This window comes from Rhamphochromis longiceps, linkage group LG23 (genome assembly GCF_057381845.1).
Source record: "Rhamphochromis longiceps isolate RC_006_pf linkage group LG23, R_longiceps_female_GT1.1, whole genome shotgun sequence".
NCBI classification, from domain to species: Eukaryota; Metazoa; Chordata; class Actinopteri; order Cichliformes; family Cichlidae; genus Rhamphochromis; species Rhamphochromis longiceps.
The window spans coordinates 8,955,929-8,982,222 of NC_140578.1; the positions used below are offsets into that span (position 1 = coordinate 8,955,929).

Consider the following 26,294-nt stretch of genomic DNA (forward strand, 5'->3'; position numbering starts at 1 on the left):
TGTGTTGTACCTTCATCTCCTTTGATGAACAGAAGATATAACTGTTCATTTGCTTTGTCTGTAACTGTACTTAGACCCTTTCTAAGATGTCTTTGCTCCAGATTTAGTGAGTGAAATATTTATTAATATGAATTAGCAGGCCTCATTGTCAATAGATATACCATGCTAGCAAAGCTAAACATTCAATAATGACTTAGCATTCCACCCTCTCAGCCAACTCCCCCCCCCCCACCAAAAAAACCCCCCAAAACACAAAAATGCTAAAAATACGACTTTCAACCTGAAGTTAACAAAGAGGCGACACTTTGGTGATAAATTCCAACTTCAGTATAGTCAGTGTTTTCGCTAATTAGCAAATGCTAATCTGCTAGCACGACAAGCTAAAATAGCTAATAGTTATTGGATATGATCGCTTTTTAACCTTTAATCTCTAACTATAGTCTTTTCACTTGCAATAACACACTGGATACTACATGTCATTATGTGTTTGAACGAGTTAAAGTATAAAAAGTGTCTGCAAGAGCCAGATATCCAGCAAACTCATGTCCAAACAGAATGGGTCTTTATTCAGGAAGTGAAAGAAAGAAAAAGAGATTGTAATCAACACCCCATTTAAATACAAAAACAAAAATAAAAATAAACATGATATTCATTTTGCATATCAAAGAACCATTCAGTAATAATTACAATCCAAACATCTCATAAACGACTTTTGTGAAGCTATACACACAAACTCTGATTTAGAAATTAGTCACTTTAACAATAAAATTACAAATATTTAGCTTTAAAAATAATTAAACTCAAAATAATATTTTAGCAATTAGCATCTTTAAATTATATATAGTGTTTTTCACATAAAAATACAAAATAATACCAATGACATTTAAATATGAAAAATTATTCCAAGAACCTGCTACTATCAAATAAAAGAAAATGTGGGAAAAAACAAGATGAAAAGAAATAGAAATATGCATGAAAAAGTCTCTCCTTTTGTTAGCAAAACACTATCCAAAATAACTACAATCATTTACATCAGTACAAAGATATCTGGATTTAAAAATACTTGCAATGAAAAAACGGGGTATCTTTTTCTGACAGTAAAAAATGACACTGTGGATCAGAAATTTGCAAAATATGCAATGAAAAAAATAAATCTGCATTAAAAAGGTTTACACTGTAGTTCTTACTTTTATACAAACATTAGAAACAGTATTGCACATCACAACACAGATTCGAGGTTAGTCAGCCTTTCAAAATGTGTTATATTCAAGTTTCAGAGCATCTACGAGGACAGGCAGCTGGGGCCTCGATGCAACAGGGGAGAATCTCAAGTGTCTTCCCAGAATATAATAAAACCTTCATGTTTCCTTCCATTAAATCAAACGTGTCATGTGTATCAAAATAAGAATCAGCTGTATATCAAAAACTTTGATGTTACTAATGATGTGATTCTTTGTCAACCAAAACTTTTGGACATAATTAGGGGTAAATAAAATCGAAATATCAGTCCTATTTAAATAGAAAAATACAATCAAAATCAACTCATTTTTTTGTCTACAAAAATAGTGAAATAAATATGATTTTTACAAAAGCAAGGACACATACAGAACCAAGTAACAGTGTTTAACATAGAAAATAGAAGCTCACAAAAACAGCACGAGTCAAGTGTTACAGGTGACGATATTCAAACATTATCAGACGCCATGAGAACCAAAGCCACGAGGAGGAAGAGGGGCCAGAGCGGGAGCCCAGTCTTTAGCTTTCACCTCCCATCAGGTTGCAGGCCGCGATGCCTTTCCGACTCCCGCTCCTCGTAACACCCGGACCATTTTAGAATATATTAGAAAACATTTGCTTTTTGCTCTACTCACACAAAACATAGCTAACTTAAGACCACTGCTCCACTTTAAATAAGTCATTATGGGGAAAAAATATGATAAATTCTACCTATAAATAGGTGAAAACTTTCATAATTCGCTTCTAAACACAAGGGGTGAAGGAGACGGAAAACGAGCAGGGATACAGAAAAGTAGTGCATAATGTATATTATATATTAAAAAAAACAAAACAAAAAAACAACATATTGAAGGGCCAGTGATGAGTAAATTGTTCACACAAACAATTTCAATTACACAACTCAACTAGTCTCAGTTCCATTAAGGTTTTGTAACAGTACACAGTTGACGCCTGAACACTGATACCGAGGAGCACACACACAGGGGCATGAGACACTAAAACCACGACAACACGAGAGCGACACACTTGTACAGTACCAAACAGACGGCTGGGCGACCGTCCTCACAAAAAAGATTGTCCCTAAAGAGTTTTTCAAGGGTCGAGGAGGAAATTAAACAAACAATAAAAAGAAAAAGATCATCTTTAGCGAAGACCACGCGTCACTGTCTTCATCGTGGACAAGTGTGGTGAGGAGATGTGGAGATGCTTCATCTTCCGGTAACTGCGTCAGTGTTTCCTTGGATTTATGGAGCTGCAGCCACACAGCATGGAAGCCTGACTGTTACATTACAAAATAAGCAGTTTAGTGTGTTTGAACAATGCTCAATAACACGGAGCACGCCAAACTGACAAAGTCTTTCATTTGCGTCTGGTCTGCTGGTGAAGCTACACCAGATTAGCCTTTGGAACCACACAAAGATATGGATAGGAAGAGTGAAGGTGGAGTCATTCTTCTCTACGAAATCTGTTGATAGCTAAACTAGAGCCTCAGTCTACACTAACAACAGTCACACAGCACATGGACGACACACAAACACAAACCACTGAACACCACTCTGCTTCTCAATGGCATTTTTTTGTTGTTGTTTTTTTGCTATACAAGCCACCACGTGACAACGTGATGGCATCCACTAAGTCTACAGTAGAACCAATATCACTTTTTGTATTGTTAGTATGTAAACAGATCAAACAACAGAGAAACATCAAAGCATGCAAGTTTAAATATGTTTTTTTAACTCATTTATCTTAGTCTGATTTTTTTTCCCCTCTTAGGCATTTGTACTTGATGATCATGCTACTCATTATAGAATTGTTACGTCTTGTCTGCATTTATTATTTCAGTGGTTTGTTTTTTCCTGACATATATCCAGCATGCTATTTGTGTAGCTAAGCCTATTGTCATTATATGCACTCTTAAATCTTTCTATGGCAATGGGGGCCAGAAGTGTTCGAGTGCATACTGCATTTCGTTTTACATGATTCAGGTTTATAAATGGCATTAAATATAATACCTACACATCTATTCATATATATGTATATATAGCAGCAAAGCTTCTGAAATAGCTCGGTCAGTATAAATGTTGAATACAGTTGCAGAAAAGCAGATTTTGTATTTTGAGGTATCACTCTACGGGTCAGTATGAGCGCAAAAATAACCCTAGTGTCTTCTTTTTTTTACATTTCAATAAACTCTCTAACAAGAAGAAAGAGCCCATGGCAAAGTTAAAAACAAACAAACAACGGTTTGCTTTGTGGCAGAAAATGTGTCAATTTTAAGCTTCCTATATTTTTTTCTACCTTTGGTTAATGACCCGGGGCAGGCGTCAACATTATAGAATCGAGGTTTTCCCAGAAACAAGTGTGCACTGAACGCACCGTGGGGTGGCTAGCAGCAGACAGACAGACAAGCTGCCCCCATGCAAAAACATTCCCGTATCTACGTTAAATCTCACATACAAAAATAATGATAATAAAAAAAGCTACAAAAATCAATCTCTTTTTTTGTTTTTTAAATCTCCTCTTAGAAAAGATGAAAGTACCACAAAAGAGTTGTAGAGTTGTCAGAGCCTGAGATGTGCGGGGGGTTTTGGTGAAAAACTGAGGCTTGTGGTGTTTGGCTGCTACAAAAGATATATAGATATATAGTATATACTGTATAGTGTTATGTACTTGATTATACTGATAGCTTAGGAAGCAGGAGAGGCTGAGCGATGCTCTTTTTCCTGTTAGCCAGTGTTTAATTTCCCTTTCCCCTAACTGTGTTACCATGAAATTGGGGGTCGCAATCTCTAATTCCAGCGGAAGTGAATCTGGCGAGGGCGGTCGGCGCCTTCTTTAACCAGAGGCTTGTGAAACTCCCGTCCGGCACGGGAGTGGATGTTAGCCCAGCAGAACTCGCAGTAGTACTGAAGACAGGTGACGTTAGCACAGAAAAAAGGAGCAAATTTCCCTCCACAACGAGCACCCTGGCACTCATCACAGAGTTGATCATCCAGGACGTAGGGCTTCACCTCCACCTGCACATTAACGAGACATAATGTCAGCTGTAACGAAGGAAACAAGCTTAACGAAGCACAGGCAGAGAGAAAACCTTATTTAACCAGCCCTAACAAGCGTTTGCTTATCATAACAACAAGCCCCTTCTTCTCTGTAGGGATGCTGATAACACACAAAAAGATGCAAATACACACACACTTGCACGCGCGAATGGCATAAATTACACATCACCATGACAACTATGTCATATACCATGAATCCTACTGATTCCTAAAGTCTGAAAAGTTTAATTTACGGTAATAAAATATCTCGAAGCCTTTTATTTGTGATCGTTAGTAAAATTTTGAGATTCTGCTTATAAATAAAATATTTAGTGAAATATGTATCATACTGTAGATTCCTACCATCTTTTGTTCCTTTATGGAATTAGTATGTTATCTTATGTTCTTGCATACAATGTCACAACCCACAAATGTGCAACATTAAAGCTAGAGAAGTTTGGCTGATTATGTCTACATTGTAACAAGTGGGAAAACCTGTTTATTTCTCCTAAACGGTGCTACATTTCTAAGTAACATACATTTGAGGGTGGGGCAGCAGCGTTGAGAATGTGGGTTGTGCCCATGAAAAACTTGCTAAATCTTCTCTGCCAATGCCAAACACCTTAATCTACTGAAGTTCGATTGGTTTCATTTATTTGAGTGAATGATTGCTGATTGTAGAATGGGTTGGTGTTTCCACATGCTACAGGGGCCTCTGTTTGTTAAATTAGCACATTTTTAAATTGCCAACATGTTTTATTTCTTTAGTTTTTAATCATCCAATCCAATAAATGAGAAGAAACAAGAGCCAGTAGCAGAAAAAACTGTTTGCCATTGACAGATGCAAAATACCAGCAACACTGAACAGTGAAACAAAGTGCTTCACTGACCACTACACTGAGCACAGAGGTTTCTATAAACCAAATGACCACATTCCTTTGATAGTGTGCTGCTTTTCTTGAGGTTTCAAAAAGTGTTACATTTAATTACAAAAAAAATTCTGAAACCCTGATATACACTAAAAAGTCGAAGACGGGGGAAATATTAATGAAAGGAGGGTGGTCATACCCTCTTATCAATGTCAGCATGCTGCAGCTGGACGAATCTCGCGCTGATGGCAGCGATGTAACTCTGTTGGTTTGAGAAAGCCACTCGTCCTGCCCCCTTTGGGTATTTGAGCTCTGGATCTGTATCAATTCCTGCGTAGCACACTCCACCATAGAGGCGATCCATAATCATGGCCAACTCGACTAGTAAAAAAATGAACAGAGGACAAAAAGATGAATTTAAATATGTGAAAAAACAGATACAAGATGTGGATTTGAGAACAGAAGAGAAGCTATCAGAAGCTTATTTTTAGTCCAAGTTATCATTGCACGCATAGCTTGAATTAATCTCTATTGAGATGCAATACTAGTCGTAGAGAAACAAGTTGGCTATATTTACTTGCTCTCAGAGGACGAGGGACGCCGCCCACAAAGATGGTCTTGCGGGGATCAAGAGGCTGAGATCCATCCATCACAAAATCGCTGTCGCTCAGGTTCCAAGGACGAATTTGCACCTGGTGTCAAAGTCTAACAAGATTAGATCACCTTTCCCCCCTATAGGAAAATTGTGCCCATGTAGCTTCTTTTCACAGCGAGCTGGTACTGCTGTGCCACAGAGTATATTTAAAGATGGATATTGCTATATTTTCTGCTGCTTTAACCACATGTGCCTGCAATCAAATCAGTCCCTCGCTCTGGCTGTTAGACACAATGAAGTCATTTTAAGGTACTTCCATGTTGGCATCACTATTCAGACACAAAAGCTACACCCATCTTTTAAATTATTATTATTTAAGTGTTTAAAGATTTAAAAGCAATTTTTGAAAAACTCACAGGTTTGTCCTTGATGGTGGGGCTGGAGACACACAGGTAAAGCTTCCCATCCTCCTCCATACAGGCTTCAATCAGAGCCTGCACCGAGCTCTCTTCCTGGAACAGCAGGAATGCATAGCCTAGGAAACGTATATAAAAAGCTTCAGTGTACATGCATATAAGAACAAGAGAGGGTATAACAAAGGTGCTCACCTTGGTTTGTCACTATTCAAATGACATTCACTTATTTGCATCATATCATAATACCGTGCAGGCTCAATGTAAATACTGGTAACCAGCCATAAATAGGTGAGCTTGATGCTTTTGCTAATACCTTTAGGCGGAAAGTAGGATTTACTCTCTGCTTTGTGTGGCCAGTCCACCACAAGGTGACCAAAGCGGCGGAAGCTTGAGGTTATTTCATCTAAGGGAATTTGACATGTGACACGTGAGTAGGGAGATAAATCATAGAATTTTTTTTTTAAAGGACTGGCAGTACAACACAATCATGAAATCATTTCTTTACTCACCTTCGTCTATGTCAGGAGGCAAACCTCCCACAAACACCTTACGAGAGAAGCGCTCGATGCGTTCCCCGTTTTGGTGAGGGTAACAGTTGGGAGAGCCAAGGACTCCTGGGACACCCTGGTTGCCATGGCCATCATCAAGGAGATTGTCATCAATAGGGAAGAGAGAGGAGCGGCCTGGTGGACAAAAAAAGGCAGGCAAGGCTACAGCAAATGTCAAGCATGCTATTAAACATTCACAAGCAGAAACCCTCACGAACATGTTTCCAATCCCAGTCACATTTCCTCTCCTTGAGGCAATGTTACATCTCTGCTATGACAGGGACGTACTGAGATGAGAGGCTTTCTATAAAATAATGTTTCTGCTTTTATTGCACTTTATTGCTGAGTGGATGTGAGGCCAAGCACCAGCTTAAAGTGAGGATTATGTACAATTTGTTTTTTTACAGATCCGAGACTGGGACACGCAATCATGTGTGCTCCACCCAGAGCAGCGTGGCAGATAAAGCGTGTGTGGAAAGGCAGGCCGAGTGGAGCGAAGCTGTTAACATAATGGCTAAGCACTATGGAGTCCCAAAGTGTTCAAATATATACCAGACGACACAAGTTATTTTAAAAGAATAAATAATGAATTAAGTTATTCATTATATAGCAAATATAAATGAAATGAGGGGATTTCTTTATCACATTCTTTGCATTATATTAGATAAAATGTGAATTATTGGACCAAAGTCTTTAGCCAGCAAAGGAAAGCAATCAAATTAATCTGATTCAACTAGCAGCTGCTTCTGTCAGAGCATAAGGACAGACGCAGCTTACAAGCCAAAAAAGTGAAGCCATCACAGAAGTGGCTTAAAAGAGGATTCTTTTTATGAGCCACCAGGGGGCGACTCGTGGTTGCAAAATCAAAAAACAACAAACAAAAAAAACAACAACCCTCACTTCCCTTTATTTGTGGTCTCAGTAGAACACTTTCCTGCAGGATTTATGGGCTCAGCTGCTAGTTTAAGGTCATACTGAAGAAAATATCAAGACCTTATTGTAAATTACATATTGATTATTCAGGATAATAATTTATCATTGACAAGTCGTTACCCTGTTAGCTTGCCATTTCACAGTCGAGCACATCTGGTTCAGAAACACCAAGATGTAGATGGTTAAAATACTGAGCTCGGAGGTCCATAACAGAACTTCTCAAACAAACAGGTGGTGTCGGGGTTTTGGAATAAAATCACTGTTATTATGAACATGAATGATATAATAATATTTTAGAAGATTAGTATATTTTAATAATTTATTATTTTTAGAAACCAATGGGATGTTTCTACAGGGTTTTGGACTTCTGCAGAAAATAAGCTCTGTGGGAAATAAAGGTTCTCTTTAAAGGTTTGCGCGGCTCCTCGTTATAGGTGCCGAGTGATTTCAAGATAATCTTCACATATTCAATCCATTTTCACAGTTTTTTTTAAGTGTGGATACATTTGGCAGAAGTAAAAACACATATTTTGAGGTATAAATAAGCTGCACCCTAGCAGCATGACTTCAGCCTGACTATCACTAACCTCCTTTGTTTGCTACCAAAACTTGAGATACAGTTTCAAAATTCACAAGTGGGGAACAAAACGTGAAAATATCTAAAGTTTGTGTAAAACACAGACCTTATTTTAAGCACACAGTCAAAAATCTATACAAAGTGCTACATGCTAACCTATTTTATTTATACTTTGGGTTTCCATAGAGCAGAGGCTATAAACACCACCAAACATGAAACCCTAAACTTAATGTATGTCTGGATACTGAAACAACACATTTTTCTTTGTATATTTTTTTAATAGTCAATCAGAAATTTGATGAGCAAAATTCTGTGTTCCCAAATTTAAAAGCAGAAAACAGTGAAGTCTAAGTCCAGACTTAAGGCCTCAGTTTGGTATCTATTTAAGCAATAACACATGCCACAAGGAAAAAGCCACAAGTAAAGAGACACGCTAGAGAAAGCTGAATTTACCTCGACGCCTCCCATAGCTCCTGGCTGCATGTAGAAAAGTACAAGAGTGCAAGTTTCAGCTATGAAACATTTCTCAGAGGGCATTTGTAACTGTAGACTTTAATCTGCTGATCCAACCCAACCAGCTTTTATTCAAGTCACCGACTAATGAGCTAAACTGAGATACTTTTAAAAAAGGACTTAAATCCTCCTGAAACCCAAAACAAAAATTATTATTTTTTCCAAACTTCCTAAATGCTGTGGCAAGGAAGCCTGAGGGGCTGCATCTGTCATATACTTGATGAAAGCAATACACAGAAAGCCCAGAAGCCTATAAATGACATTTACACAAATGTTGTTATTTTGCACAAAAAGGTTTTAAATGCGATCAAAAACCAGAAAAAGGAAAACTGTTTAAAGGCCAAAGCCCTAAATATGCTCTGGCAGGGACAAGAAATCTAATTACACACAGCAGCATAGATGGCGTTGAAAAGGGGACAAAAATTATTTTCTGATTATTGAGTCTCAGGAGGAAATGGCAACCAGAACTTATTAAAAACACTCATAATTACTCCCAAATGTTGTCTGACCCCGATTTATGTCTCGCTAATACTGTTACAAAACACGGTTTTATTTTTTTGACAACTGGATGTGTCTCCAAATGTGAAGCTAAAAAAACAAAAACACAGGGACTATTCAGGGCAACAATTATTCTAATTAACACAAGAAAATTTAATTGGAGGCAACCTGGAACAACCTTTGTCATTCAAGTACTACACAAAACGAGCACAGTAAATTTTCAGTTATACCACATAGCCACTTTAATGCCAACAAAACAGTTGAACAGCTGGTTAAAAAAACTGAACCCATTTAACGGGTACTGTCAGATACTCTGCAGCAGATGCAGCAGAGGTGACACTGCGTGGCCTTATTGCACCACAGTGAGTGCGTCTAATGAGGCTAAAGAGTAATGGTGGGAGCATCATGAGAGCTGCAGACACAGGAGGATGGTGCTAGGAGATAATTACCATTGAGCATGAGTAGGCCGTCAGCCCCGGGGTTAGGGCATCCCACACGGCCTGATGTGAGAAACAGACACACACACGCAGAAAACACACACACAAATAGGAATGAGACATAGAGCAGATGGAGAAGACAGGGCAAAGCCAATGCATGTACATGGGAATAACCACACAAAAATGCACGCACACACATAAACAGAAAAAACAACTGTCTTTTCACATGTCTAAGTTGAGCACAAACAGGAGCAAATGTTTTTTTCCCCCATAAATGACCACATACTGTTTCAGCTTTCCGACCAAACTACAGTGGAATTACTTGTTTTATTTAAGGCGATAACAACGTCCATTTAAAAAAACAAAAAAAACAAAACATTTTAATGCAAAGACCTAGCAAGTTCTGAGCTGAACAAGACAATTTCTCCCCTTTTTTTTTTTACATTCTGCTTTGGAAACGATTGAGGAAAAAAAACACTTGTTATAGTAACCCAATTTCCCATCATATTTAGTTTTACAGTGGTTTCTCAATCGTACTAATGAATCAAAAATCACAAATACCAAATTCTAGATCACAGCATTCATTGTGAAATGTCAGATAAATTAAGTCACTAATAAGATACAAATATATTAAAAATGTGTTGCCTTATGAGAAGCTACATTTGGAGCCGTTATCCAGAATGCTGTGTTGTGTTAACCATGTCAGTGCTATAAATGGCAGAGCGGACCCCTGCAACCCCCCCTTCCATCTCACCTCTCTTAGCTGTCATATGCAGCGTGTGAAAGTGTGATCACATCTAAAATTAGAGTAGACCCCCCCAACCCCCCACGCTTTGCTGTGCACACTGGCCCGTGTCCTCTCCATCTGCTCCGGCAGGAAAAACAAGAAACTCGCCCAAGAAAGGAGGGCGCAGGTTGAGTAATAATCTTAGCCAACTGCAAATGAGAAAATCCACACAGGAAATTTTATACGTGTTTGCAAACCTCAACTGTTTGTCTTTTAACCAGTGATGAGTTTTTCTTCTTTGTAATATTTTAAAGTGAGAGTGTTTTTGGCTTGTCAGGCTGTAAAAGAGCTACGAGCAGCCGTCAGTAGGAGCTGTTATTTGACACTGCTCCTCTGATGTCCAGCAGTTGAGCACAGGAGGCCAGGACAGTGTCGATCTACGATAAATTCTCTGCTTGGTCCTGCCAAGAAGTGAGGAATAATTCAGCAGTTACACAGATCCGTTAATATATTTTTAAGGTGTAAAATACACATGTTTGACAGTTACAGATGTTTTCTGATATTAGTAAAGAAAAATGCCATGGTTTCTCTTTTTCCTGACCTCCAGCTCTGAGTCAGATCAGTGTGCTGTTCAGGTTAAGTAGGAACAGGATCAGAGCTGGAAGGTCATGTAAATGTGCAGCTGGTGGCACAAGTATTAAGCTCTCAGCAGGGAGAAAATAAGCTGGTGTGTGGAAAAACAGCACAGCTCTGGGAGCAATGGGCCTGTCACTTCCCTGCACGATGTCGGGTTGCCTCCGCGAACACGATCGCCTCCCTCTGACCCCACGAACTGAGACTGAAAGGGAAAGGCCAGCTTACCTTTCATCGGATCCTGCTCAGCTCGCATGATGTCAATCAGAGAGCTCTCCAGGGAGTGCATGTTCAGACTGTCGTACATCCTGGTGCGATCCTGAAAAAATACAGGTGACATTTCTTTTTTTAATCATCCAGAGTTTGACAAAACAAACAAACGTCACGGTGCACGAATAAATCCTCACGTTTCTCACACACCTTCGGGATTTGGCTTATGAATAATAAAACCTTTGAAGCACAGGGTATTTGGCTTAACATGCGCCTCACGCTCGGATTAACATTTTTTCCGTATTTATTCACTTCAGGAGTCTAAAGGTAAGTTTACAGGCAGCCTACACAACGGATTCCCCAAGCTCTCTGGACTGCTTCCAAGATGCAGACAAAGAGAGAAAATGGAAACTAAAACCAGGAGCGGCATTTCACAATAGAGCTGAGATGGAGGTTGGGAGTTTGTCAGCAGAACAGTGAAGTTGATCATCTTATTATTCTAGCCAGAGTGCCAAGTCCACCTTATAACACACAGCACAATGACAGGCTAATGTCCCAACTCTATGATAGTTAATAGCAGCATGTCGCTTCTGTGTAAGCAACAGTAATTCAGAAAATGATCACACGGTAACTGCGCAAAATACAAAATGCTATCAAAAAATTTACAATTAAAATGCAATAGCATGCAACTTCTTGCATTTGTGTTGGTCAAGCTTCAACTTGAACTTCATTTCAGGTAAGGGGACAAAATCACAGGAAGTCAAATTTCACAAGGACGGCTGATGATAAGTGACAACTGTGCTGGTGTAACCAGAAACGGTTTCCCTGCATTGTACTAGAGTGCACTGTCATGTGAAAACGTTCAGGTAGATGTAAAAACGCAGATTAGTTTGAGATCGAGGTTCACTTTAGCGCTCTGTTTCAAGTCTGGGGAGTGGTCCAAATGAAGCAGGAGTGCTTGAGCGCTGCAGAGCTTCACAGTGAGACAATCCTGAAGGGGGCCAACTTTAAAGTGAGTGTTTTTTGCTTTTTAATAGTTTTGGAACTTTTTGACCAAACCCTTTCACTGCTGCATTATGAGAATGATTAACAGGTTCACACTGGTCTTTATGTGTCATAAACCTGCCAACTTTAGAGACGAAGGACAGCGACTTTTGCCTGCTTCCTTGCCAAAGGGGATGGGTGGCCAAATTTCAGGCTGGATGTGGGGATTTTCAGGGGATTTGTGTCTCCAGCTGGAATTGAACCAGGACCTTTTGCTTGCCAGCGGACCACTAGTTAATTTAAATTGGCTTAATTTTTTTAATATCCCTTTCCTTCACAGATTTTTTCATGTAAATATTCCAGGCTTGAAGAAATCTTGGTGATATTTCTATCATCACATCAATAGTGCACGTGTTTTTTCTTTGAAGTGCTAAACAGCAACCTGTTTACTGTTGATCATTTAGTTTGAGTAATTTTCATGACAGGCCAAGGATTCTGGAGGGTTCTGTGTTAACAAGAAGACTGATGTAATGGGTGACAATGAGCAATGGGAAACCTGACGTTGCTGGATGATCTTTTTTCTTTAGCGTCATAGTATTTTAGGGTGATCACATCAGTTAATTGCAGGAAACTTGCAGCCTTTCTTAGAGAAACAACAAGTGACTAGCCCCACTAAAGGCTAACTGAAGGCAGAGGTGCTGTTCCTTTTGTCCCCAGTTTACCTCTGTGTTATGTTAAAAACATGACACAGCAGAGATACAGTCTGTCACTGACTGCCAAACATTAAACAGAGAGGAAGGAAGGAAAAGACTTGGAATCTGAAAAATTCCAGTAGTGACACTGTTTATGGAAATTAACAATCCATGCAGTCGCGTCTGTTTCCTGGAATAGGAAGCGCTGCACTTCTTGGCACTGATAATACTAATAATTTGAGCTCATAGCAACAGTCGTACCATTTGGTGACACCATTAATAAGGTGATATCATTAGATCGGTCTGAATGAGTCACGGCCATACCCGCATTAATCTTAGAATTGATTCAGGCAAAGTCGCTCATAATCTGAAAGGTTTTGTGGATTTGATTTTATATTAATTGTGTGTTGAGGTCCTTAAAGGCACATTTAAACTTTTAATCAATTGATGCACTTTGAGTGTCCAAGCTGTGCAGTTTTTAACATTAAAATGTCTCTTACATGAAGCCTATAACTGAATGATTTTATAGAAGAATTCAACAGCAACACCGAGCTCTTTCAATGCAAGTCGCACTGGAAATGATAAACTATGACAAAGAATGATATTAAACATGGAGTTTCAGGGAACAATACTGCCTCATAAATGTTCCTAAGAACTCAGTAATATCAATTCAAAACAAGTAAAACACTGTTCAAAGTGCCTGTATCCCAGGGGGAGATTTTCTGAAGGCTTTCCTGACTATGACTCCATTTCTTTGCAGGCACGAGAATCGAAACATCAAATCACAATGCAAATTATGTTCTTTGAAAATAGCAACCAGTCTCACGGCACACGCAGACGTCTCTTTACACTTGGCAAAGATCTAGGCTTCGCAATCTTCCACATCAGGTTACTTTGCTTTTTTCTGCATTCTGTGTTTGATTGCTAACTTGAAACTCCAGGCAAGGTTTAATTCAGTGTGTGCACGGGAGGTGTGTTACTATGACGATCACAAGTGTCTGGGTCCAATTTTAAGAAAAATATAAAGTGACATATGGGGCATCACTTGAATTGTGCTGCAAGCCTTGGTTCTGAAGCATGTGCTATAAGCTGTGTGTTGTACAAAAGTGATACATTCTGAGTGCAACGTGTAAAAGTTAAATGGATGACTCTGTGTGTGGTTCAATGCATTAATTAAAGATAATTATACACAAATAAACCGAGCACAAGGCACTACATAAATGTCTTCAGGGGTTATAAATCAGTTCATGTTTTTAGTTCTGGTAAAAACATTTTTCCTACACAGGAGGTAACTGTAATAAAATAATCTTCCTAAATCAGTTTTGTGAATTGGGATTTCATTTACTAACACACACAACAGACGTTCTTGTTTAAGAAATAGTGAGAAAAAAGAAAATTTTGTTAAATTAGGTAAGTCACTGTACTTAGTCATCCCACAGAGGCCCATTCTGAGCCTGGAAAAACACTGTATCAGCGACACGAAAGAGATGAAGATTAATCCAATTTTGTGAACAAATGGGAATTTTGTTTTTGGCAGGAAAATTAGAACGATGTGATTAAAATATGACTAAACGATGACCATCTGGACCCTGAAGCATTAAAAGGGGAAAGTAGATGCACTGATGATCATAGAGTCCCTCAGTTCATTTAAGTACACAAAAAAATATATCATTAATGTTAGAAACGTGACAATATTCAGAAATTAGACACATAGGCAGCATATTGTAGTGTCAATTTTCTGATGAAGATATGGGAATGGATGTGGTAATATGTTGTTTAGACATGTATAGAGAACATTTGGAATGTGCATTTACTCTTTTGATGTCATTTGCTCCACACGACCTCGTTCTTGTTTACTGTCAGTTCTGCCAAGCCAGGCTACAGATGCCTACCCAAAAGAAAATCCCACATTTTTGGTCATTGGGAGAAACACATCTACTTTTAAATATCATTTGCTCTTCGAGAGGCCTTTTGTATTACACAACAAGTCTATTTAAGAAGGTATTTAAAGAAAAGAAGGAGTGAGTTTGTTACCTAGAAAACTTAACTTTCATTAGTTTCATTGCAAGTACCAGTGAAATTGTAACTTTTCATTAGCCATATAAAGACCATAGTATAGACACTTGTCTTTCTGAATAATAGCAAAAACCTGAATATTTTATGCAAGTAAACAACTGTATTTCTGATACTTTCATTAGGTAGACCACAACTTGGAATATGACCTTTTAAAGTTTGGCAAAGGAGCAGTTTTAGTGGCAAAAGGCGTTAACTTCCTGAAAATAAAGCAGCCCAGCCGAGATCCTCAGATCTAAAAACTCTTGCTTATGTTTCTCCTGTTGATAGAAAGAATTATTATCCCCTTTTAGTTTATACCTCATCAAGTAAAGTTAAGTAAAACTATCCCTTCAGAGACCTTCATCATTTAATTTGTCTAACATCTAATTCGTGTGATTGATTTAACCTCTGTCGCCAGCTCTTTCCCACCTTTAAACCCACTGATTCTCACACTGTCAAACAAAAACCCTTCTGTTACCCCCCACACACACCAAACCAATGATCCTACAAAACCTACAAAACATACCTGCAGGGGCAACAAGGTGTTGCTGTTGCTGTCTGTGCGAAACATGTTCTCCTCTATCCAGGACTTAGGCCCCAGTGATCCACCAGAGCGTGGGAACTTGGGAGGAGCGATGACATTGCTTGAGAAGGGCTTCTTCAGGGGTGAGACGTGACTGACTGAGCCAGGTACACCCATGCCGCTCCCTCTGCGGTGGTCCCGGCCCCAGGACATCCCCCCGGAGCCCCAGCCATTGCCTTGGTGACTACCCCAGGGAGATGGTTTCACCATGGGCTGTGCAAACATAAAGATAATATGGAGTTAAAGAGAACTGAGAGCTTTATCATGTCTGTAATACACAAATATTTTTTGTATTTACAACATCCATTTCATCCTATCTTGCCTTTCTTTCCTTTCACAGCCACAGCTTGATCTGCTCCTGTAACGGGTGGCTGGATAAGAAGATTTAGGGCTTTAAGACTAATACTAAGTATCCTGTGCGCTGCAACACCACCTCTGTAACTTACACACAGTCTCTCTCCACCTGGACCTTGGGTCCCCTCTTAAGCATCATGCATTGGATTGCATTGTGCTTAATCTCACATGTGAATCATACACAGAGGAGAAACAACTTTCTGTTTCTTCTGCACTCAATGCTTAATGTAAACTGAAAACCTTTGGACTCACTGGCAACGTCCATGTTCTAATAGTGCTGTATTTGAGGAACAGAGTTAATAATCTAAAAAAAAAAAAAAAAAGGATAACAGAAGTGCTTTTAAGCAGAATCATAAGAGAGAGACTCAGCACTCTGAGAAAGGGAAATGGAAAAATCTATGAGCAAAGTTGAAAGAACGCTCTTTTTAAAGCTACTGTTGGGAAATCCATGTCCTGGTTGCCACTGAAATTAAAGTTAGTTAAGATGAAGCTTCCAAAAAACAAACAAACAAACAAAAAAGATCCAATAAGCACCCAGAGACATTTCAAGATGGCTGCCGAGTACCAAAGAGGCTGTTTTAGAGTCCTGTTAGAAATGAATGTACCAAACCTCACATACAAAAAACACGATTCACAAAATATGCATTTAGTAACTAACAAAATAGAAAAGCTGCAGCATTTTCTTATGTTTTTCACTTTAAAATTGAACTTGCACGTAATGGTGGGGATCACCTTTATGCGGTTGTCTGTGTTGGTTTCATGAAAATATATTTACATAGGACTCAGAGCAAAGGGCTAAAGGTTAGTGAAACAGGAACACCACACATGCACTACAGGCACACCCAGTCACATACATACTTCCATGCACACACCCAATGTGCAAATTGCATTACGGAGAAACCTGAAGCTGAAGGCTACAAACCCCCAACTGCTGCATGACTGGACTGCTCATGTGAGCTTTTGCTGTTGCTGCATTTCCTCAGGGCATTGCAACCGACAACCATCACACCACCAAGATACTGGACGCTTTTCATTTCACCCAAATATAAGCACCCATTTACGACAACAAACCCTGCAAACCTTTGTATTCCCACTGAGTGCACCACAAGGCAGGGATGGCCCTGTGCCATGTGACCACATCCCACAGCCAGCTTCCAGGAGAGAACAACAGCTAGATTCAGTGATGCTCCCTTGTAACCCTGTTCACCCCTCCCTCTCTTTGCCTAAAGAGTAGACTTGAGCCCTTGCATAATGCATTATGCATTTGTCATTATGCATCAAGATAAAAATAGTTTATTATTCAAGGTAAAGATTATACATGAATTCACATACACACATTAATCTATAAAGGCTTTATAACTACATTGTGACAAAATATCCCCAACCCAAGGACGTGCCAGAGTCAGCTTTCACAAAACTATAGACCTAATGGATTGGCTACAGATTTGGAGAGTCTTAATATCTACATTCGCTTATGATAGTTACATTAATGGGAATAGGAGACCCGGCCATGCTCCCCAGCAGCTCACCTGATGTTGGTTGTAGTTGTTCCTCTGCTGCAGGAAGGCGCCCTGCTGGGGATGCATCTGGGGACTAACGGGGGACCTGCGACTTTGCGGCTGCTGAGGGACGTTTATCTGGGGTGAGAAAGGACCGCTGAAGCCCTGCACGTTAATCCCGGCGCACGGATTAGCTGACACCGGAGAAAAACTCTGGAAGAAGGCCGGGTTGATGGAGGAGGGGATACCTGGGTAGAAGCTGTTGTCAGAGTCCGCGTTGGGCATATGGTTAATGGCGTTCGCGTGGATGGGGTTGATGGAGTTGGGTGCGGGCGGGGGAGAGGAGCTGGTCTGAACGGACCAAGGGGTGCCGAACCCAGGGAGGGAAGGTGAAGACGAACCCGCACTGGCGCTCTGCAACTCCTGGGTGGGGAGGTTCGGGAACGCGGCGCCGAGACCTCCGGACAACATGTTGCCGGTGCTGCTGCTGCTGCCATTGCCGTTATTTATATGGTGGGCGATAGGGGAGTCCATTTGGATCTTGTTTAGGTTTACGGAAGTGGGCAATGGCGACGCGGCATCAGCTTCAGCCTCTTCCACTGGAGAGCCGCGGGGGTCAGCGGCGCTGAGTTTGGTCTTGGAGAAGGGCTGCCTCTGCGGCAGGTGACTGAAACGTCCCTGGGGTGGGGTCGGCTCTGTGGGGCTGAACTCAGTGTGCTGACCTAACTGCTGATGTATTTTTCTGCTGTGCTGAAGGTCACAGATAGACTGCGTCGGGCAGAAATGATCAGGGAAAGCTATCTTCTGCTCTACGTGGTTATAATCCGGCGTGAACGAGCTCAGCTGGCCGTCGTTGTGCCTGTCGGTTTGGTTCGGCTGCTTTCCGGGTTTGCTGACCGGGCTGCTGCTGCGGTCCGTTTCCGTGGTTGACGGGGGTAACTGTGTGGTTGTCACCCCCACAGGGTCATCCTGCATGTTTTACTGATGCGCAGCAACTGACAGAAACAGCAGGGACGAGGCGACGCTGCTGAAAGGCGAAAAGAGGGAGGAAAACCGGTAGGACGAGGCGTAGTATCCGTCCGCCGATGTAAAATACTAAATTCGACGTTTAAATAAGGCAAGAAATGCCGACGAGAATATATTTAACCAGCGTTCCTAAATGAGGTCTATTCAAAGAGTGTGTGTGAAAAGGCTGCAGACTACAGCGCTGAGAGGAGGGGGTCTGGCCTGTGCAAATAGTCAGCTCGCTCGATGCCTAATCTCTGTTTCACTCGGTGATATTATCATCTGACTAAAGACCGAGCTTTTTAGGCCTTGTACACTAGCCTAGCCTGTACGGTCCATTCCTGTCCGACCGTTCTGCCCCCTCCTCTGGTTACCGGCTGTGCTGCTGCGGCAGAGGATTAAAGATCCCCGACTCAATCGACGTCACGACCGCATCACGCCTGTGCGCCCGCCTCGAGCCCGAGCTGCAAAGAGGACCGCATTGTTTACGTCACTTTTTCATTATTCATAAAGTGCAGTAGGCCTAAAACCCTAGCAAAAAAAGGCCACTGTAGGCTGACTGTGGCCCTAATTATGACCAATAATTTTATGACTAATACTGCCGCGTGACTAATTTGTATGGCCATGTAGCGAAGTGACCCTATAGCAACCATTGCAAACTACTAGTCAGTTATCATATTCATATTCATCGTCAACTATTCAAGAGCCAATAACCCTTTCGTATTTATATTTCACAATACATGGTGTTAATTTGAAATATTTTATTTCAACTAAAGTGACATTCAGAAGCCTAATTCAAACGCCCAGCCAGGATACATTACGCACTCTTATTGAACTGGATGTTAACGCCACTTTGGCCTCTCTATTCTGCATGTCTCCCCAATAGTGCTTTGAAAAAAGCTCAAGCATTTCCAGGGTACACGTTGTACAGTTTTCATCCGCCCGTGCCTATCAGTATTCAGTCCACAACCATCGTGCGTGCGTCTGCGCCAGCGTCACTTTACGCATGTACGCCGACAAGCTAAATATAGTTTTCTATGTCAGCGCGTGTCAGGGGAGATGAATCTTCTTCGCCTGCACTGAACTCAAAGCTGACAAGTAACCCCAACATATGATTTGCCACCAGCAGCAGCTCTATGTGGCTACTAGGTAATCTTTTTCTTTTTGGAGCGAGTGAGAGAGCGCATCCCGGGTATGCCACCAACTGACTGTGTTTTAGGACACAAGGCAGAAACAACAGAATGTTTTAGATGGTCTCTTCCCTCAGCAGCTGAGTGGTAGATGCCTTTAATTCATTTTAAAATACAAAACAAGCATCCGTTGGGAATTGGAGGTATACAAATGGGAAAAAAAAATCCGTTCTTATTTCGACAGAAAGCCCACTTTCAGTGTGTTACTCCACTGCATTTTCTATGTTAGCACAAATATGGATGAAGAATTTCACTTTTTTTAAAGAGTGAAACTGAATAAATCATCGCGGCATCACTGTTTGAAGGCGATTTTTAACGAGGTAGACAAATACCAGAGTAGCAAAGCAATGTGCATGATGGACCTACCATCTGGTCCCTGCTAATGATGATAGCTCACATGACACATAGCGTATTGCTTGAAAACGGTGCTGCCAATTCCATAATTTTATCAAGAACTTGATAAATATTTTTGAATAAAGCGTTATATATATTTAACTATTACAGTCACTGGTATGTGTGTATACTGGAGAGTGAATCTCTGTCTTTACAGTCAATCTGAACTTAAAGTAAGACTGAAAGTGATCACTGAAAGCACTTGACCCCTATCACTGATGTCTTATTTTTCCTCCCCCTACTCACTGCACCTATGTCTTTTGGGCATAAAGCAGCAGAGAGAAGAAGCCCCCCCGGAAATTCCCTATGATAAGGTCCCAGATGGGACAATCCCACCAGTGAGGGGGCAGGTGTGGTGGCCACAGTTGGAGCTGAGCACCAGTGATTAGCCAAGCCCAGTAGTGCAGCAGGGAGTTAAATGGGGCAGGCTGCCAGCTGCTTGCGCCTGATGATGATGATGATGATGATGATGATGAGTTGGGGGGGGGGGGGGGGGGGTGACACGGTGGGGGTTACCCTGGTAGATGGGGTGGAGGCAGGGTTGGTGTTAGAGAGAGGAGGGAAGGGGGTGGGGGTCTTTTCTGTGACTCTCACCTGGCCCAACACACACAAAATTTGACACATCTGTCCAAATACTGTACACAGTTCTCCATATTTGCATTCACTTTCAGATCGAACTGAGTATGTTGAAACATCGAGCCAACAAGTACAAGTATAATGATACAAGCAAGCATATGTCATTGGATCATGAGGGTGCATCATGTGGCTAAAATAAAGTAGCTACGCTCATTCAAAGCAGGTTTTGAGAAAGCACCTGGCCCACTAAGCAATCTCAAATTTCACCATGTTTATAAAGCTTGATCTATTTAGGTCTCTGTCAGAGAGGATGGCAGTCACACTGCAGCTGCAGTCGTCATAGCAACAGGTAATCTGCATTTCCTTTTGTGTGCTTGATTAGCCTGTTTGACTCAGGGCTCTCACTCTCTCTCAGTCTGTATGTTTTGAAGGGTTGGGCCGATGCCACTGATCAGCTCATTCTATCTCACGGATGCATTCATCAGCGCTGATGACATTGTATTCTGAGAGTCACGAGTGTGTGTGATTCAGGTTTTATAATCCCATCCCAGCATACAGGATGTATGCCTTTTGCATGCCACGCAACTATTCTTTCAGGGCTGCAACTGTTTCCTTAGACAGAAGCACCAACAACCCTTTGTTTTTCAGTGAGTACCTGGAGATTCAAAATGTGTTCATGTCTGATCTGTAAATACATAAATGCTAATATTAAATTCAGATCAATCTGAATGACAAAAAAGATGATTTTTTTTTTTTGGGGGGGGGGGGGGGGGGTTGCAGTTTTTAAGATATATAATATTTGTTTAATTACTAAAATATAAAAAGATTGGCATAATATAGTTTCTCTTACTTACAGCATTTAACTTAATGCAAAAAAGTAAACAACTGTTTACCTTTCTAGAGTCAGTCCCTCTTTAATCTTGCTAAATGAAAGACCTTGCCACGGGCAGTTTTCATTGGAACAACTTTCTAAAACTTAGCATTATACTCAGTAGCTTGGTTTAGGGCAATATGTGCACTGACTGTAGAAAGGGATGAGGTTTTAAAGTGTAAGGCGTAGTGGCCCTGAGGTGCAGGACACACCATAAACACCACCAACAAAAATCCACAAACAAAAAAAGCATTTCAAAAAAACACTGGTCAACCTTCCACTTCCTTCAAGTGTGCTTTCAGAGGCCAAAATGATAGTTTAATGTTATCTGTTGAGAAGAACTGCATTACATGCATATCCATATCATGAACTTAGAGCTGTATTAAATAATAAATCAGCTTCCCAAGCTTTTTCATAATAGAGTAAACCACCATAATTGTGAGCCTCTGAATTAACATGCTTGATGTCTTGCTGAACATTTCCATAACAACTTTAATTTGAACTGCAATCTTTTCTTTCTGATTTTGAACAAAACAACTGTCAGTTGGTAATTTCCATAAAAATGACAGATCAGAGTCCCCACCCTGTCCTCTTTTTTGTTTCCTCCTTTATTTGCTAACCCAGCCTCTATTCTGTTCATTTATTTTGATACCCAGCTGAGTTTGGGAGAGACTAACAGAGACCAATTACTTAATTACTTTATGATAAAAAAAATAAAAAAATAAAAACTGTTTTAATAACAATAAAGAATTATTCATTATGAAAGGAGGAAGAACCTCAACTGTGTGTGAGCCCCTGAGTTTGTGCCAAGAATATCCATTGGATAATCTGCCTCAGATTATAGAAAATCCTATATGATAGTCCCATAACATGTTCCTATATAACTGAATCAGTCTCTTCTTTCATCCTTTAAAACCTTTTGCACATTTTAATGATCTTCTAAAATGGAAAAATAAAAGGCTGAAAAATGAAGCTAACTTGGAAGCAAATTCCAGTTCCTCATATAGCTGCTACACTTCTCCACAGACTACTATTTTAAAATTCCCAACTTTAATTCAGAAAATGATATGTTTACAGCCTGTTACAAAATGCATCTTTGGTTTCTGGAGCTAATCTAAGGCTTAAAGGGGTAAGATCACTTGTATTGATTGGCGTACTAGCACAGGCGGTTGTCATAAATATCCATCCATCACTTCTTAGGGAATAGCACTGTGTTCCCAAGTAAAATAAACCCTCTCTCTGGGGGAAAGTCTTAATACACCTTGGAAGAGACTTCTTTCATCTGCTTCTATTTGCAATATCATTCATTAGGTCCCAACTCACAGCTCATGGTCATAAGTGAGGCCAGGAACGTGGATCGACCAGTAAATTGCCACAACAGAGCAGTAAAGCATTCACTTTGCAACAGATGCTGCGTCAATCCGAACTACCACTTCAGCGAGTTCTAGTCACCAAACTGGACCTTTTCACCTGTTGTTGTGTTACACACTTCAGGACCTTTGCAAGCAATGTGTCAGCTGATATCTCTAAATATGAGTAAGTATTATAAGCACATGTACAGCTGGATATCACTGTGTGTAAACAGGGAAAAAATAAAATTATGGCAAACTGATGCTTTATTTTGACATTTGTCTTGTTTACCAGAGAAACTGAGCACACTGTCTTGTTGTACCTATGCTTCCAATTTAGCATCCTATCCTAAATTTATAATACCAGCACATGGGAGGGCTTTCGTTCCAATTTGCACCCGGCATGGCCTCCAGGATGGAGGTTTCTTTGTTGCGCTAAATTGTCCCTTTGTTGTGACTCTCTGTGCACCGAATAGCTCTTTGTGTTTGCTGACTGATAAAGCTTCTGCAAACAGTTATCTTAGTCACACACACATGCGTGGACACAGACAAACACAAACACCCAGTTAGAAGTGTTGGTAACGATGTTACATCCATGTTAGATCACAAACTCACAAACAAACTGACATACAGCGTGATAACAGATGCCTTGATAAGCTTATCTTGTATCCAAGCAGGGGTTTCTCAAGACTGGTCATACCTCCTTGTAGCCACTGTTTCTTCAGAATCAATCAAAAACGGTCCTCCATCTATGATTGGTACTATTCTCTGAGATGAATGAGGGCAGTATTATGAACGGCATATATTTGCATTTTATGACCCACTGCAGAAGGCTTGCCACACTGATTAGGTGGCTCGTTTCTCCAAGGCCGGAGAAAGACCATGGACATCTGTCATGCTTTAAACGTATTAGAAGTGTGACAGGGTGTTATCACTAGATTAGGCTGTATATGACCTTGCAGCAATATAGCAAACTTCAAAACCTCAAATTATGAAAGCTTTTATCATATTTGATCAACCCCATTCTGTTTTCTTTGTCTAAGACTCTCCTGGCTCTTGTCACTAATCTTATTCCCAATATTCTCATGTGTGCTCTCCAGTGATCATGTCCACATCACATCTGTCTGTTCTCTTTGCTTCAGCTTATATGTGTGTGTGTGTGTGTGTGTGTGTGTGTGTGTGTGTGTGTGTGTGTGTGTGTGTGTGTGTGAGAGAGAGAAAGAGATGCAGTTATCTTAATGTCAGGGTAGATTTCCTTGGCTTGTTGCACAGAAGCCAGAGCTTTGTTGTAACAGCAAACATTAGCATGACTAGATAACATCCTCCAGCCTTCTGTTTTCCATCCACCGTTTATTTGCACACAAATACATGAATAGGATGGACACAGACGCTAATGTCAAGCCTCAACAGGGGTCTCAGACATATGGGGATGCCTTTAATGATGTTTGAAAGAGAAACAACGAGGGCACCCGCCTAACCACACACACACACACACACACACACACACACACACACACACACACACACACACACACACACACACACACACACACACACACACACACGCACAGTTTGTGTTTTCTGAAAGCACCTGTTTGTCATTGTAATGCATTATTGCAGGTAATGCAGTTAGGTGTGTGTCAGTCTGCGTGTACATCTGCATGTGTGTTCCATAGATTGTAAACCAGCGTCTCAGATGTCACCAGAACAGAGCTACAGCTGGGGGTCAAAGGTCATCAGTGCCAGGTGCCTCAGGGCTACAGATGTCTTGGGGAGAGAAAGCAGGTGTAGTATTTGTCACTGAAATAACAAGATCATCATTTTTATTTTGTGAAACCTCATCTGAAAGAAAATAAAAGACAACACTGCGCATGTTAGGTTTAGTGCTCCTGTTTTTAACATCTGATGTTCTCATGTCCCGATAAATAACATTCATTATCATTTTAAAAATAAATTTGTTCTTTTACTAAGAAAAATGATCTAAATTAATTTTTCTGGGTGTCACACTTTGGAGACAAGTGTGAAGGAAATGAAAGGTTTGTTACCAATAACAGTAATAGGAAACAAGGAAAAAGAAGAAAATAAATCAAACCTTATGTAAAATAAACAATAATTTTGTTTAGAAATGCAAAATAAAACAATAAAAAACAACAAATACGAAACAAATTAATTATTAATAAATAAGTGAGCAAAATAATAAAAACTGGAAAAAATAAATTCCACTCTCACATTAAAAATTCTGGGACAAAAATTCCAGATTAAAAACGGAATATGTGGAAGTAGTTAGTTATGTATCGTTAAACTGGTTCTCCTGCTGGATGAATGTGGAAAATTTTAATTCGACCTTGGAAAATGAACACAATGACCACGTTCTCTTTACTGCACAGCTAAAATGGCAATAATCGTCACTTCTTTAGATTTGTTTTACTACTGTACAGAACCTTTTCTACTGGAAGCTTACCCTGTATTGTATATAGACTAACCCTGCAATAATGTTGTTTTTGTTATATCATTATGATAAATTTCAGATTTATCAGAAATTTCCATGACTACATTTTATTTGTCGAACTCACAATAAACCCACTCATACCTTATACCCACCTTAATATATTTATATAAATATTAATTAAAGTGCACACAGAAGAATTCTCATGTGGGTTGATGTTATTCCATCATAGGGGAACTGCTGTGCTTCATCAACAAACTATTTTCATTAACAACACATTTAACATTTTCACAGATTTTATTAAGTGTAAAAAATATATCAAAATGGTTAAACATTTAAATAGTTTTGTTTGGGCTAAACAGTGAAATGAGATGTTAAATTCATTATCACAGAAATCTGGATAATTCTGATCACTGATAAGTGATTGAATAACTTTGCCCAGTAGTTGTGAGGAAGGAGAAACTTTGCACATTACTGCCACTTAGTGGTATAAGTAGCATCTGCTCTCTCTCTCTCTCTCTCTCTCTCTCTCTCTCTCTCTCTCTATCTATCAGTGTTGGTCAAGTTACTTCGAAAAAGTAATTAATTATAGTTACTAGTTACTTCTTCAAAAAAGTAACTGAGTTAGTAACTGATTTACAATATAATCTCAAAGTAATTAATTACTTGCAAAGTAACTATTGGTTACTTAAAAAAACAAAACAAAAACGTTTAACCCTCTGGGGTTCAGGATATACTTGGCCATTTTAACTACTTTTGATTTTCCCTCTACATTTTACCTTTAAAAACTATTTACTTTGCCTTGTTTGGTATCATCCTTTTCAGCACGTGTCTGAATTTACAGTTATGTTTTCATTTTGACATGCTGTATTAACACAATTGATCTAAAATCAGACAAAAACCATAAAATCTGAGTATAAAAAGTTATATGTTTTTTTTACTATTTCAACCACAAACATGTTTAATGAATCATATTTCATAACATTAAATGCAAATATAAATTGTCAATTTTAAAATCATATGCACAAGTTTTGCAAACAACAAAGTTATTTGCATCCATTTACCTT

The 26,294-nt window shown here is 39.9% G+C and overlaps 1 protein-coding gene across 2 annotated transcripts; it reads right to left on the reverse strand.

The window, feature by feature from the left end:
- Positions 1–545: 545 nt before the first annotated feature.
- cpeb2 (cytoplasmic polyadenylation element binding protein 2) lies at positions 546–18,795 on the reverse strand. 2 transcript variants are annotated; one of them, XM_085397845.1, is made up of 11 exons: positions 17,428–18,795; positions 15,488–15,757; positions 11,249–11,339; positions 9,673–9,723; positions 8,666–8,689; positions 6,664–6,837; positions 6,468–6,557; positions 6,155–6,273; positions 5,721–5,835; positions 5,343–5,524; positions 546–4,253 (listed from the first exon to the last, which is right to left on the reverse strand). In XM_085397845.1, the coding sequence occupies exons 1-11, from the start codon at positions 18,370–18,372 to the stop codon at positions 4,026–4,028; spliced, it is 2,289 nt and encodes a 762-aa protein (XP_085253971.1). In that variant the 5' UTR covers positions 18,373–18,795; the 3' UTR covers positions 546–4,025. The 2 variants fall into 2 exon arrangements, with proteins under 2 accessions (XP_085253971.1, XP_085253972.1); XM_085397846.1 differs by lacking the exon at positions 8,666–8,689.
- Positions 18,796–26,294: the final 7,499 nt, after the last annotated feature.